The sequence below is a fragment of the Heloderma suspectum genome, chromosome 3, assembly GCF_057233095.1.
Source record: "Heloderma suspectum isolate Gila_16-S chromosome 3, 16-S_ref, whole genome shotgun sequence".
Lineage (NCBI taxonomy): Eukaryota > Metazoa > Chordata > Lepidosauria > Squamata > Helodermatidae > Heloderma > Heloderma suspectum.
This window is the reverse complement of record NC_139460.1, coordinates 62,505,169-62,520,399: the sequence shown is the minus strand read 5'-3', so window position 1 is coordinate 62,520,399 and position 15,231 is coordinate 62,505,169. Positions and strand designations below refer to the sequence as shown.

At 44.7% G+C, this 15,231-nt stretch overlaps 1 protein-coding gene across 1 annotated transcript in view; it reads right to left on the bottom strand.

The window, feature by feature from the left end:
* The window catches only part of EPHA6 (EPH receptor A6), a 710,763-nt gene that overhangs the window by 84,344 nt on the left and 611,188 nt on the right, over positions 1-15,231 (bottom strand). The window contains exon 14 of the mRNA XM_084843399.1: positions 2,094-2,303. Coding sequence (XP_084699525.1) covers positions 2,094-2,303 — 210 coding nt within the window. The remainder of the gene's footprint in view (positions 1-2,093; positions 2,304-15,231) is intronic.

The following is a 15,231-nucleotide window of genomic DNA, read 5'->3' as shown; positions in this document are numbered from 1 at the left end:
GAAGCCAGGGTGGCTTGTTAACCATGCAGTGTGGCTTGTTAACCACCCTGAACAATAAACCATGGGTTCTCAAGGTGGCTTGTTCAAGAAAGTAAGCCACACCTCATGGTTAACAAGCCACCCTGGCTGCGTTCAGACAACATGGTAACCCACAGTTCAACGAACACCTCACAGTTCAAAACAACCCACACTCAACCACTGAGTGTGAGTTAGCATGTTGTGTGAACAGCCTGTATATCGCATGTCTGCTATTACATTTGAAGAGGAAGTTTGCGTTCTCCATAGAGAGTAGCTACTTACATCTCCATATACAAACTACCTTTTCGAACATACAAGCATGAAAACAGGAAGTGTGGACTTCCTGTTTCAGTGCCTCCTCGAATGTGTGAAAGCACTTTAGACATTCCTCTCCTTTGAATAGAAAGTGTACTGTACCTTTGTGAAAACTGAAAACAAAAAAAAGGTTGAACTTAAGTCTCAGGAATGTCTATCATCATATTTGTAGGCAATCTGATGACAAAAAACAGCTAATACAGAAAATAAAGTTCCTTTTAACGTTGTCCTGAAAGCCTATAATGGATAAAATTAATATGTAAAGAGAGTATTTGGATATTTAGGAGTCATAACCATGATTTAATCATTAAAAATACTAAACATTTTCATCCTGATCCAGAGATGTATGCCCCAGTGTGACACAGAACTCTTAGGCAATAGTTTCTCCCATTCATTTCAACTGAGGGCTAAACTATACACTACGTTAAATATGTAGCATGCAGTTGATCCTCAGGTTTTTTTTACCTCAATATAAACTCAAGGAGGGCCAATCTGGATTGGGATTACTGCATATAGAGAGGGGAGGTTTACACCTTCCTACCCAGCCAGTCTCCCCTCTAAATTCACACACACACCCTGGCTAAAAAAATACCTCAACTGACACTAATTGAGTTTTTTTTTCTTTTTTTTAACCTGCATGGGCGGTGAATTTAGGGTGGGAAAGTGGCTGGGTGGGGAAGTTTAATCCTTCCCTACCCGCGCGCCATGGTCCCAATCTGGATTGGGTCCTCACATGCTTACATCAGGGTAAAAAAAAAGCTGAGGGTTGAATACTGCATGCTATGTATTTAAAGTAGTATGTAGTTTAGCCCTGAGGAATCAGATCTGAGTGCACAATGGAATAGGCGTGCAGATCTGCCTCCGCCACTGAAATGTATAGGAAAGCCCTTGCAGGTGGAAGAGTTGTGAGGAAGCCCAGATGTACACACAAACTCATTGAATTAAGGCAATTATCTGCACTCCTGAACTGTTTATCTCAATGAAATTAGGAAGGCTTATGTATGTATAATACCAAGTCAAAGAAATACTTTTAAAGACTTTATGAGACTTTGCTATTCTCTATGCAACAGTTCTAATGATGCAAATGGAATTTCCATATACAGAGTAGTTCTGAAATTAAATATTTGTTATAAATCTAGTTGCAGGGCTTTAGGTAATGCTAAAGTGAGTTTCCATTTTTGTGCATCTGTGGCCAAGATCAGTTTTCTACAATGCTGTGTGCCTTCTAATAAGAAATGAATAAAATATTATCACTTAAGTTATTCAAACAGAATCAAGGTGAGTTGAAGGAAAAGTTTGAGTTAGCAACATCATGCTCAGGTAATTCTCTTTTTCCAGATTTAAAATCCCTCTGAAACAAAACTAATCATGCCTAAGAAAGGAAATACAATACTATTTTGTTATTATACTGACTGTGGGACATGAAACAATAATAGTCTTGATATTAAAGACTGTAGGTTTATTCAGTTCAAAAATAAAATTCCCATGTGCGTACAAATAAAATCAGGTTACTGGGGAACTGTGGCCCTAGAAAATGAAAAGAGTGAAAAAGCTCCCTAGATGATAAAACAAAACAAGGGCTTCTTTGAATGGAGCTTCATGATAAAGAGGGATGACATTTGAAACAGCCAAGATATCCAAGTCACAAAGATGGCTAATATAAGAAGCATCCAGTCCAAACAGCAGAAAATTAGGCAAAAATTAATGTAAAAAGAAAATAAGGAGAAATAATCTTTTTGTATTAGAAAAAAGAAACTTACACTTGTTGTATAAGCTGCTTCAGGGTCATCCTCTAATACCCGCGATAATCCAAAATCAGAGACTTTGCACATGAGATTACTGTTGACCAAAATATTCCGAGCTGCCAAGTCTCGATGTACATAGCCCATATCTGAGAGGTATTTCATGCCAGAAGCAATTCCACGTAGCATGCCAACCAGCTGGATGACTGTGAAGTGGCCATCGTGCTTCTGCAAGGAAGGGAAAGTGTCAGCTTCAAAAACATTTTCATCTTCAAATTTTTTCTCATCTAACTCAAATTTCTTCAATTTACATTGCAAAACTATAACCTCAAAAGTAAATTAGCTTCTTCAAGGTTTCTACAAACCCAGTGGTAGATGGTAACATTTGGAATAGGTTTAGAGCACTAACTCAGAAGCAAAACATTCATCTAGTCTTGGTCCATCTAGCCCAGTGTTGTCAACACTGATGGGCAGCAACTCTCCAGGGTTTCAGGCAGGATTGTTTCCTAGCCTGACCTGGGGTCTGTCTTCACCAGCAATTTACCACGAAGTTAGAGCAGTCTGAGCTCATTTGCAACAGATGACGTTGTCACCAATCTGCTGCCAACCAGCTGCTTTCCTCTTGAAAAGCTGCATTTTCTTAAACTTCTTTGACTTTTTTAGTGAAAGTGGCTCCCTGGCAGTTTTACCACAGTGGGCCATGTCCCCGCCCCCCATTACATCCTGGGCGTGCCTCTGTGACCTGGCAGTGACATGGTCAAGGGGGTGGGATGCCCCATTCCCTCTTGTTTCCCCAAAGTAGTTTTTTTCACCATATCCTCCCCTTCTGTTCATGTTTACTCAGAAAAAATAAATAAATCTGCGCGTGTTACCTGTAAGTAAGAAATAAATCTCACTCCCCCATAGTGAATCTTTAACATAGTCCAATGCTGGCTGGAACTCTCTGTAAAGGATTCCCCTTCTGTGCATGTTTACTCAGAAGTAAGAAAGAAATCTTGCTCCCCTGCAGTAGGGCTGGCGGAGAATTCCACCACGGACTCCAATGAGGCCGGATTTTAAGAATCCGGCCCCCCAGAGTCTGCGGCGGAACAAGAGACTCACCTCCACCACCTGGGGGAATCCGTGCCAGCCAAATCCTACCTGCCACCAGCCGTCTGCTGCTGCCTGTCCCATCCGCTGCTGCCTGTCTTCGGACGCAAATGGCATCCGGCGTAGCGGATGCCATTTGCATCCCTGCCTTTTGCCGTGATAGGCTACATAAATCTTTACGTAGCCTATCACGGCAAAGAGCAGGGACGCAAACGGCGTCCGCTATGCTGGATGCCATTTGCGTGGCAGCGGCCAGAAGTCTGGCTGCGGACGGGCCCGGACAGTGGCTCCACGGACTCGCCATGGAGCGGAGCTGGACAGGGAGGATTCCGGGGGAGGACTGGATCGCCTCCCCCACCCCCGTGGACCCCGCAGCGGACGAGGGTGAGTACAATCCATACACCCCTACCCTGCAGTGAATCGTTAACAGATCTCAATGCATAGGGAGTCATGGCAAATCGCTAAAGCATTAAAGTGGTTAAGGGGTTAAAGGCTAACTTCAGTAACTTGTCCTAAAGTGCTTTTTCGCTTCTCTGTGAAATCGGTATCTTGATGCTGTGCTTCTTTGATGTTCTGTAGTTTCTCTGTTGTTATGTAAAGTCACAGTAGCAATCATTTGAGATCACAGGAGCTTCTCTCATCTCATTGCTAGCAGGGAGAAGGGGGGCAGAAAAGGGGGTTGGAAGCAATAATTCCCTGGCAGCGTGCTGGAATGGGGCAAAATTGAGTGCCTGGGCTGCTTTCATGGGAAGCCTTCAGATTCTGTACTCCAGAATCAGGGACTTTGGCTTCTAAAGGCAAAAGTGCACACCTTGGGGAAAAGCGGGTAGGGAGATAAGGTAGTAGCTGGGGGGAGCCTTCAGGATTGTGAATTAGTTGCTCTCCATTCAGAATAACAAGGGGGAGCTGGGTGGGGGGGGGCAAACAAGCCTCTCTCATTGATTGAGCAGCCTCTGCCAGTCTGATGATGTTCAGTTCTACTCCCCCCACCCCACCCAGGAGTATGTTCCTGTCAAGCGCTGTATGACCCCTGAAAACTGGATTTTAAAGGTACTGTACACTCAGCTTTTCTTGCTTTGTGTGTCCCTGATGGACCAAAGACGATTCCATGAAAATCCAGGTAATACTCCAATGTGCCTTCTCATTCCATTCTCTTGAAGATCCCCCCAAGCAGGAGATTGAACCTGGGACCTGCATGGAAAGTATGTGCTCTACCACTGAGCTACAGCCTCTCCCTTCAGTTATATCCCCAGAATAGAATAGAACAATTAAAATACAAAAACCAAAAACCAAAAACCTACAAAATCTTAAAAACAGTATAAAACTGTCAGCAGGATTAAAATTGCATCTAAAAAGCTCAGGAAAATAAAAAAAAAGTCTTTGCCTGGCAGCAAAATGACAATAAGGCAGGTGACAGCCAAACCTCTCTGGGAAAAATGTCCCACATATGGAGGTGCCACCATAGAAAAGGCCCTCTCTCTGGTAGCCACCCACCTCACCTCAGATGGTGGGTGCATCTGCAGGAAGCCCTCTGCTGAATATACGGGTAGGTACATATGGAGACAGGTCTTCAAGGACCCTTGTCCCAAGCTGTGATTCTCCCCGAGCCATAGTCCAGCGTATGTACTACTCACTTCTGAGCAGACAGTGGATCAATCCACAATATTTACAGCTCAATTTCTAGCAACCAGTACTAAAGCAATAATATTATAGATATTTAAACTCTGTTATACAAATAAGCTCTTGTGAATAATACTGCGTCTGTCAAATGAGACTATGGTAACACATGAATGAAAATGATGTGTTCTAAATTGGAAGTTATCTCTTCTCCAAACCTGTGACAACAATCTTTTAATTAAAGATGAATACTGAGGAAATTAGAGGGGGAGGGGGAGATCCTAAATAATAGATATACTCTTCTCCAAGATTACCTATCCAGGATGTCTCCATGGATATAATGTTGGAAAGATAACCCAAACAAGAAAAAAAAGGGTTATTAGCTATTTATATTACTAACTCATTTTTGGATAGAGAGTATTTGCTCAAGAACTACCTTCAACAGTATCTGAAATTAAATCATGACTTTAAAAATGTTTAAGCAAGCCCAAAATGTTGGGCTGTATCCAACTGGACAAAATTGGTTGTATCCAGTTGGTGCCTCTCTGCTGAGGGCTCCATCACACGGAGGCAGGAATCCACAACAATCCCAGGGCTTCCCTTATTCAGTTTTATTGTGGGATTGGTCATGCTCCTTTATACAGGTGTCCCCATCTTGCCACATTTTGTGTTTTACCTTTTCATGGGGGTGGGAAGCTGCTCAGAAAGACCATTCTTTTTCCATTATGATTCATTACATGTTCTGAGGCCATAACGAAAATTCCTCCCTAGTTCCTGCTCCTTTCCCTTCACGCAGACATTACTGGTGGTTGGCTCATGAGTGACATGTGGAGAGTCCCCTCCACCACCACCCCACAGTGGTTTTCCAGTGAATTGCTAGATTTCTTTCATGTGCTCAAGATCTCTGCCATTTACTTGGCGCTCAGGCAGTCACAGCATGGTGGTGACCCGGCAGGCTGGGATGCTGCCGTTTCCACCTGATTCCATTTGGTGGTGCTACAAATTCCCCTGTGTCGTTGTGTCAGGTTGTCTGGGTGTCCCTCCCTCTTTCTTGTTTCCTTGCAGGTGCCTGCCATGACGGCGGCACAGCAGCACGGTGCCTACTGGCACTCAGAGGACGTTCAGCTCCTCCTAGATCTTGTGCAGGAAAACGATTCCTTGGAGATGCCCCATGCCCCTCCCAAGCTGCCTTCCTCAGGATTTCCTGGGTGCGACATGCCCTGCAGCCCATCTGCAATGCCTTCAACATCCTGACCGTGTCCCCAACAACCAAAAACAAATGCCCACAGCTGCCCAGAAACAGTGGTTTCTTCACACTATTAGAGACTTTCATGGGGAGGTCATGGCACCCCTGTTCTGTGGGCTGGAAAAATACGATGTTATTTGCACTTGGGGAAAACACGGAATAGGCTGGGGGCAATGGCGGGAAAATCACTGGAGGATGACGGCGTTGTGTAATGGACCCGCAAACATCCATGACTAGTCAATCATGACTGTGGGATAAATTGCAGGTGCAGAGACACCCTGACAGAAAGCTCTTTGATTCAGTGGAGGCTACCATCTGGGGAACAGGGAGTGAAGCAATCTTCAGCAATTCCCCCTCCTCCCTGTAGTCCTCCATGCTCCAGAGGGTTGGGGACTCTTCTGAATAGTGTGGGAGGTAGTACAGAGGACTGCATTGCAGGGGAGAGGGGAGATAGGCCAAAGTCTCCTTCCTCCCTGTTCCTTAATGGAATCCTCTGCTGGATCAGAGCCTTCCATCGGTGAAGGGTCACCAACTGGATACAACCAATTATCTTTGAGAAGTAGTTCTTACAGTGCTGCCCTAAGCATACCTGCTAGGGAGTAAATGAGACACAGTGACACTTTCTTCTGAGTAAACATTCCTAGGATAGCGCTACAAGTTAAAGCGCATATTTTGAAAATAATGTCATTAATGAAAAGACAGTTGATTCATAAATACTTTGATGATAACTGCACAAATCAATAAGGAAAAGAGAGAAATACACTTTCCGAGCTTTATGTAATATACACAGCAGATGGAACACTTCCCCTTCCCACTTAAGATATATTGGCAAGTGAAGCTAAAGTGGTGCACAGTATGAAGGTTCATGAACACAGACAGTTTAAACAGCAATTTCACAGTAGGTACTTTTCTTCTGCTGGAACAAGGAATAAAACCTCAGATCTTACTGTTGGCTTCCTAACGACAGTTTCAGACATGTCAATATCAAGCAGTTCAAATTAATTACTTAGCATGGTTTAAAACAGCATTATGTTTATATTTAGCCAGTCAATAGGACTGCTTTTATACAACACTCAAGTACATTTATATTTTCTGACCCTTCTCTCCTAATTTCTCCCCGTTTCATGGCCAAAATATATTCAGAAGTCAATGGATTTCCCGTTCCTTTTTTTTTTTGTTTTTGCTAGGAAGCTGACAAGGTAGTAGAGCTTAACTCCAAGAAGTCCAAGTTAGGGGTATACAAAACCCACTTACCAGTCCGCTGAAGGGGTCCACAGGGGGGGAGGCGATCCGTCCCTCCCCCCGGAATCCTCCCCAACTGGCTGTGCTCCGCAGTGAGTCCATGGAGCCGCCGGCCAGGCCCATCCACAGCCGGACTTCTGTCCGCTGCCATGCAAATGGCATCCGACATAGTGGACGCCATTTGCATCCCTGCCCTTGGCCGTGGTAGGCTACGTAAATATTTACATAGCCAATCACAAAAAGAGCAGGGACGCAAATGGTGTCCACTGCACCATTTGCATCCCTGCCCTTGGCCGTGATAGGCTACGTAAATATTTACGTAGCCTATCACGGCCAAGGGCAGGGATGCAAATGGCGTCCACTACAGTGGACGCCATTTGCATCCGCAGCCCGGCAGCGGATGGCTGCGGAACGAAGACGATGGACCCGGACCAGCCGGCGCCAGGTAGGGTCCGTCCTGACCGGGCTTCGCGGGGTGGCAGGGGGGAGCAGTCTGTTCTGCCACAGACTCTGGAGGGCCAGATTCTAAAGAATCCGGCCTCACTGGAGTCCGTGGCGGATTTCTCCGCCATCCCTAGTCCAAGTACTGGAATTTTACATTGTTAGTTAAAAATACAACATGGATATGATTGTATTTTAAAAGATATCTAATGCAGGAAGCTTACTGCTGTCTGTAGAGTTCCTGGACATATTTACCAGCAAGCAAAAAGGAAACCAATCCACACCAATTTGTGGATAGGACCAATAAAAATGGAGTGTACATCTTTTTTCTTTTGCAGTATTTATTAGGTGAGCTGCACTGTATGAGAAAATAGTCAAGGACCTGGGTGAAATGCTTTATTTATTTATTTAATAATTTATTTATGTAATTAATAAGATCATTAATATGCTGCTTTTTGGGCCTAAGTAGAACCCTCAAAGCAGCTTAAAATAAAACCCATTTTAAAAAAATCAAACCCAGAAAGGAATAAAACATCCATAGCTTGACTGATATGTGAGACAAAAAATTCAAAAGAAAGTAAAATAACAAGGTCTTTACAGTTTGCCAAAAGTTTGAAAGGTAGGGGGCCCATCAGAGCTGTATAGCAGGGAGTTTGACAGCCTGGGCAATGCTATAGAAGGCTCTGTTTCACAACTCAACCAACTAACCAAGCATTTGAGGGTGGTGGGTTGCAGAACACATCATGGGGGATTCTCTCTCCAGCGGTGCCACCTCCTATGGGGAAACTGCTCCTTCCCTGGGCAATCCCACCTATGCGGTTTCTTATTTTTAGCAAATGCTTATATAGAGAGCCTAAGGAACTCTCTGTCACTATAACCTCATAGTACCCTGGTATAAGAGGCTTAGGTGTGAGATGGGCACTGACAATGGAAGGAGAAGCTAATGGAGGAGTACTGGATTTTTTTAGAAGGAATCGGCTTTGCTGTGACCAGGACTCCACAAGCAGGTTCTCGGGAGCAGTAAAAATCACTTCACAGAACATACTTCCTGGTGAGGGGGGGGGGTTTGGAGTGAACATCATCTGACTGGCAGGGGCTGCTCAACCAATAAGAGAGGCTTCCCCCTCTCCCTCCCTTTCTCCCTTCCCCTGAAAGTCCAGATGCACCTGCATTTCAGGAGCAAGCCTCACTGACCACAATGGGAGTTACTTCTGAGGAGACACAAATATGCTTGTGCAGTAAACACAAAGATGGAAACCAGCCCCCATTTTAACCCATAGGATATCTATAACGAAGGGTCGAAGTTTCTTCCTAAGGCGATAAACCAAACAAAGGAGAATCGGAGCCTCGAGATCACGCTGTGCCTTATCAATTGAGGGGGTTCTCTGTAAGTTCTGTGGGCATTCAGAGGGCAAGCCTCATTCAGCATAATGGGAGGAAACAGCCCTTGACCGGGGTCACAGTGAAAGGCACATCCCTAGGCAGGGCTAGCATACCCAAGGTCAATGTGGGGGTTGGGGGACACAGCAATTGTACCCAGGAGAACCTGTCTTGAGCAAAAGAATTGGACTTTAAGCGGTCTCAGGAAATCTGGTTTTTCCCTGATAAGCTCCAGGGTGGCTGCTGGATGGCCACAATGTCATCTATCCCTAACGACCTCAACACGCAACCAGCTTGGAGTAAATCACTGGTGGACCCCCCCCCCAGTTATTTCTGTATCCAGGGGTCAAGATTTTTAGGATAGAGTAGCTTTCTAGAGGTCAAAGGGAGGGATTCTAAGTATCTGTGTCCCACTACTACTTTAGAAAATGTAAACTGCTCCTCAGTGTTTTCTTAATAATACTGAATTATCCAGAAGTTAGTAATGTATCTTTTTAGGTTATTAGAAACTGTTTTTTGCCACTTCAGGTGGTCTTTTTGTGGCAAACGTTTGTCGTCATTGTTACTACTATTGCATTAAATTTGAAAAATCCTTTCCTACATCTTCAAGTGCTTCAGCATTTCACACTTGCCTATAAATATAGTATATAATTTTATCCTACCGTCCTTACTCCATATGTTCATTTTCTAAGTGCTGTGTTTGTTCCTCCCACACTTGGCTTTCTACATCATGTTGTGTTACACCCACAATCATAACTGATTCCCTTTTCTTGTCCTTCATTGTCCAGATTTCTTGTTCATTACTTATGCCTCAAAGTTCTCAACACTGATTTTTGTGCTACCTTTATTCCTTCATTATCTTTAAATGGTGTTGTTTTCCCAGGCGCCATATTTGTTTTGTCTTGTCTGATTTTTACACCCAAGGTTCCTGAAGTGATACATCAAATTAGTATCAGCTATTGAGTCCCTGCCACAGGGATGTCAAGCCTCTTTCAGCCTGAGGGCTGAATTCAATTTTGGAGAAGCTCTTGGGCATCATATTCCATGGGGAGCGGGCCAAAGGCTAAAGGGCTGGGGCCAAAATATAAAAAATACCAGTGTGCTTTAGCTTAAAGCTGTTGCTGCCAGTAATTAAGCTGTAGGAGAGAATGGGAAAAGCTGCACAAATGCTGGCAAACCACCTGATGATTGGTGGTTGGGGGAAAGGCGTGGGGCCAGCAGAAGGGGTATGGCCATCTGGGAACTCAGGGGGTCAGGCTGGGACCTCAGTCACGTTGAATTTAGCCCACAGGCCTGAGGTTCAACACTCCAGCCCTCAGGTACAAATATGGCCTTTTGTCTTTTTACCAGGTATGAATGTGGCCTCTTGACTTTTTATCATTTGAATGTGGCAGCAGTTTTGCTGAAATCTGAGACACTGCTAATTTCTGCATTTGAAACCAATGGGGTAGGGGGAGAAGAGTCACTTGGAGGGGGGATTTGGAACAGGAATAAAAGTGATTAGGCACCTGCACCAGCTCTCCACTCTCAGAGCATCTCTACACCAGCCTAAAATCCTGCATTTAAAATGGGGCTTTCTGCTTCCGCTTTAAATGCAGGATCACAACGACTCCCTTTACATGTACTTCCTTTTCCCCCTCCCCTTTCCCCCTCCTTCTCCCCCTTATTGGAGTCTTCCATATGTTTCATTGATCTCGCTCCTCTTCTTGCCACTTTTCCTCTTTTCACAGAGGGAACTCAAGTGGAACACAAGCAGAGTAATTTGATAGCTCACCATCTCCAATCTATTTAAAAACGGAATAAAGGACATTTAGTACAGGAGATGCCCTGGAGGTTAACGATGTCCTCTAAGGACCCGCACACTTCCGTGAGTGAGTGAGCAATCTCAATAGCAGGATAAAAGTTCCATGTGAAGGAGTCCTCAGTCACCTACTCTCACTTAAACAAAGATGGCCTTTTGTTCAAATAAGGGCCATTGGCTACAGTTAAAATGCATTTGCCTTTAACATATAGTTTGGTCCTAAGCTGTACCTATAAAGAACCTCCCAGTTAATTAAAAAAAACAACTAGTGTTAACATTTGAATAAGCTCTAGTAACTGCAATCAAGAGATGACCCAGAAGAGATAAAGAAAGGGTTCTGTATTCTTAGTCAAATTGGCAAAGAAGACAACTACCTGGGCTGTGGAATTATTGCTGAAGGTGTATCAGTTACAAATACAATTCAAAGGAAATTCAGAAGGCCACAGAACAATGTTTTCCAGCAGGGCTCCATTCTAGCATTAATTTTAACACCTTTCCCAATATTATCTACATGGCAATTCTGGGCCTGCACTGCAGCCATAGCGGTGTGTACTCTTTACCATATTATGTAATCTCTCTCTCTCTCTCTGTGTGTGTGTGTGTGTGTGTGTGTGTGTGAGAGAGAGAGAGAGAGAGAGAGAGGATTTAGCACCAAGAAAATCATACATATTTTCAAAATTATTCTTATTTGGCATATGTCATCTTCCATTTACCATTTTGCATAATTTATTCTGCCTTTTGCAAATCATGTGAAGATAGAAAGAGATACACAGGAAACAAAGCCATGATGCCCCAAACTCTGGAATGCTTACTCAGCTTGAGGGTTCCAAGATTTGAGCAGGCATTACCCTCATACTTTCAAGCATTATCTTTGGAGCCATAAGGGCTAGAACCTTGTTAAAGAAAAGAAGTTATTTATTTATTGAATTTATTAAATTTCTCTTAAATAAGTTTCTCTAGGTATTTTACAACAACAACAACAACAATGCTACAAATAAAATCACAGTAAAATCAACCATATTAAACTAATAAATGTGCCAACACAGCATAAAATACAATATCGGGCATAAGTGATAAAACCACTTATTCCAAGGACTAGGATAATAAAACACACATACACTAAAATATTTTAAAAGACTTTCAAATATTTAGAGTGGAATTCTGTGCATGTTTAGACACCATGGCTGGCTGGGGCATGCTGGGAATTGTAGGGCTTTTCCTGTCTAAACATGCGTAGGATTGCACCCTTAAAAGGCCTGAGAGAATAGGAAAGACTTAGCCTGGTACCAAAAAGATAGCAGTCTGGGTGTCAGGCAAGAAAAGAAAGAGGAGGTTTTCAGAAAACTAGATTCAGTACCCAGTGCCTGTTCTACACTCACACACCATGTGCACTTCTGGGCATATAGCATACATGCAGCCATGATTTCCACAATTTAGTAGGGATGTATGAAAGTCCCTTACCTTTTAACGAAATTGATTCGAGGTGGGAGGGAGGCGCTCCGTCCCGCCCCCCCCCGAAATTCTGGCCAGGGGGGGAGGCGCTCCATCCCTCCCCCCCGAAATTGTGGCCGGGGGGGAGGCGCTCTGTCCCTCCACCCCGAATCCTGGCCAGCGGGGTCCGCAAATGGCGGCGGCCGTAGCCGCCGCTGTTTGCGTCCCTGCAGTCAGCCATGATAGGCTACGTAAATGTTTACGTAGCCTATCATGGCTGATTTAAAAGGAAAAAAAAATACACATACGCGAATGGCGGCGCCCATGGGCGCCACCATTTGCATTCCTTATTTTGACACGTCTTAGTCTACGTAAATGTTTTTGTAGACTAAGACGTGTCAAAATAAGGAACGCAAAAGGCAGCGCCCATGGGCGCCGCCATTCGCGTATGCGTATTTTTTTTTCCTTTTAAATCAGCCATGATAGGCTACGTAAACATTTACGTAGCCTATCACGGTATTTTTTAAAAATCTAGCCGTGATAGGCTACGTAAATCTTTACGTAGCCTATCACGTTTTTTTTTACTGGAAATGGTGGCGACAGCCGCCGCCGCCAGGAAGATTCGCCCAAGGTAAGTCCCGTCCTGAGGGGGGCGGGGGGGGCAGACCGTTTCGCCACCGATTTCGGGGGGCCGAATGCGCTGGCATTCGGCCTCCCCAAGATTCATGGCGAAATTCTCTGACATCCCTACAATTTAGGCTGCAGTCTTATACACACTTACCTGGGAGTAAATCCCATTGAACTTAATTGCAGTTACTTCTGAGCAGACATGCACAGGATTGCATATCTAGATCCATTTCAATCGGGCTTGAGGCCTGGGCATGGGACAGAAACGGCCTTGGTCGCCTTGATGGATGATATGAGGAGGGTTCTGGATAGGGGCGAATGCTCCTTCCTTGTTCTCCTCGACCTCTCAGCGGCTTTTGATACTGTTGACCACGGTATCCTCTTGGCCTGGAGAGGATGGGCATTGGAGACATCGTATTACGGTGGTTCTGGTCCTTCCTCTCCGGCAGGTACCAGAGGGTAGCACTGGGAGAGGTGTCAGACCTGTGGCCACTCACTTGTGGGGTGCCACAGGGTTCCATCCTCTCCCTGATGCTATTTAACATCTATGTGAAGCCGCTGGGGGCTAGCATCAGGAGGTTTGGGGTGCGGTGTCATCAATATGCGGATGACATACAGCTCTACCTCTTGTTCAAATCTTCACCAGGGTTGGCCGTGGAATCCCTGTCTAAATGTCTGAAGATGGGGAGTGGCTGGATGGGGAGGAATAAGCTGAAGCTGAACCCTGACAGGACCGAGGTACTTCTGGTGGGAGACAAGAGTAGGCTGGGGGATGTTGACCTGGTGTTGAATGGGGTATGGCTACCCTTGAAAGACCAGGTCTGCAGCCTGGGGGTAATTTTAGACCCCCAGCTATCCTTGGAGGCTCAGGTGTCAGCCGTGAATCGGACAGCGTTGTACCAACTCCATCTGATATGGCAGCTGCACCCCTACCTTCCCAACCATCTGCTCCCATTGGTAGTACATGCCCTGGTCTCCTCTCGTCTAGACTACTGTAATGCGCTCTACATGGGGTTACCCTTGAAGACGGTTCGGAAGCCGCAGCCGGTGCAGAACGCGGCGGCTCGCCTGATTAAAGGCAGCCGCCGGCGTGATCACATCACTCCGGTGCTGATGGAGTTGCACTGGTTACCAGTTGTTTTCCAGGCCAAATTCAAGGTGTTGGTTTTGACCATTAAAACCCTATGTGGTTCCAGCTCAGCCTATCTCAAGGAGCACCTCCAGCAACACCAGACAGGCCGCTTAACAAGATCAGCCTCGGATGGCCTTCTCTCTGTCCCATCAGCCGGGACAGTTAGGCCGGTGAGGACGAGGGAGAGGGCCTTCTCTGTGGTGGCCCCCACTCTGTGGAACTCCCTCCCTAGGGAACTCCACCATGCCCCCTCTTTAATGAGCTTCCGCCACGCACTGAAAACTATTCAGGCAGGCATTTGGCATGGGTTAGGGTATTTTTAAATAATGTTTTAATGTATAATTTTACTGTTTTAAATTGTACCATTGTACATTGCCCAGAGTGGCTGGGTGACTAAAATAAATAAAAAGGATTGCACTGTAAGAATCGCTTGAAAAATATAGCAGCCACAACCTATCAGGCCTCAACCACAGGCCTTGATTCCCCGATGGCTCTGTTGTATCCAGATATCCCTCATTTATCAATTCATTTAAGCTGTGATCCTATTACAGCTCATTTTGTGGTAGGTTTATTGCTTTTGTTAAGATACTTGAATCCCTATGCAAATAAACTCAGAATGGATAAACTTTTTGATATACAGACGTCCTCTGGCAATTTTCTCTCCTTTCTTGTGTTATTAATTTGTCCCAAGAGGAAAGATACAAAATTGTCTTTATCAAGCATTTCAGTGACATGAGGTTGTTTTCTCGGGCTTCATTTTTGACTCTCAGGGGTTAACAAGAGAAGCACTTTTGATACAATTCCTGGTTGGCTGCTGAGGGTGTTTATCAGCCTTGGCAACAATTCATACCACAGTGAATTTATCCAGAGCACTGTTCCATCAAATTCTAAACAGCCTTTAATAGCTTTGCCAAATAAACTATCCTTGACAACCACAGGTATATCTAATGCCTGGCTGGTTGCACATTTATGCTGCTCATCTAGTGTGCATGAAAGAAATTGTTTTATATTCAACATCTGATACCGTTTGCAAAACCTGACTCAAAAAATATTCCAGTCCAGTTACAGAACTATTTTGGGCAACAAATCAGGCTTCTCCAGTAGAAACTTTTCCTTCTGCATCATAGTGTTGTTCTCAGCGTGTTCCAGT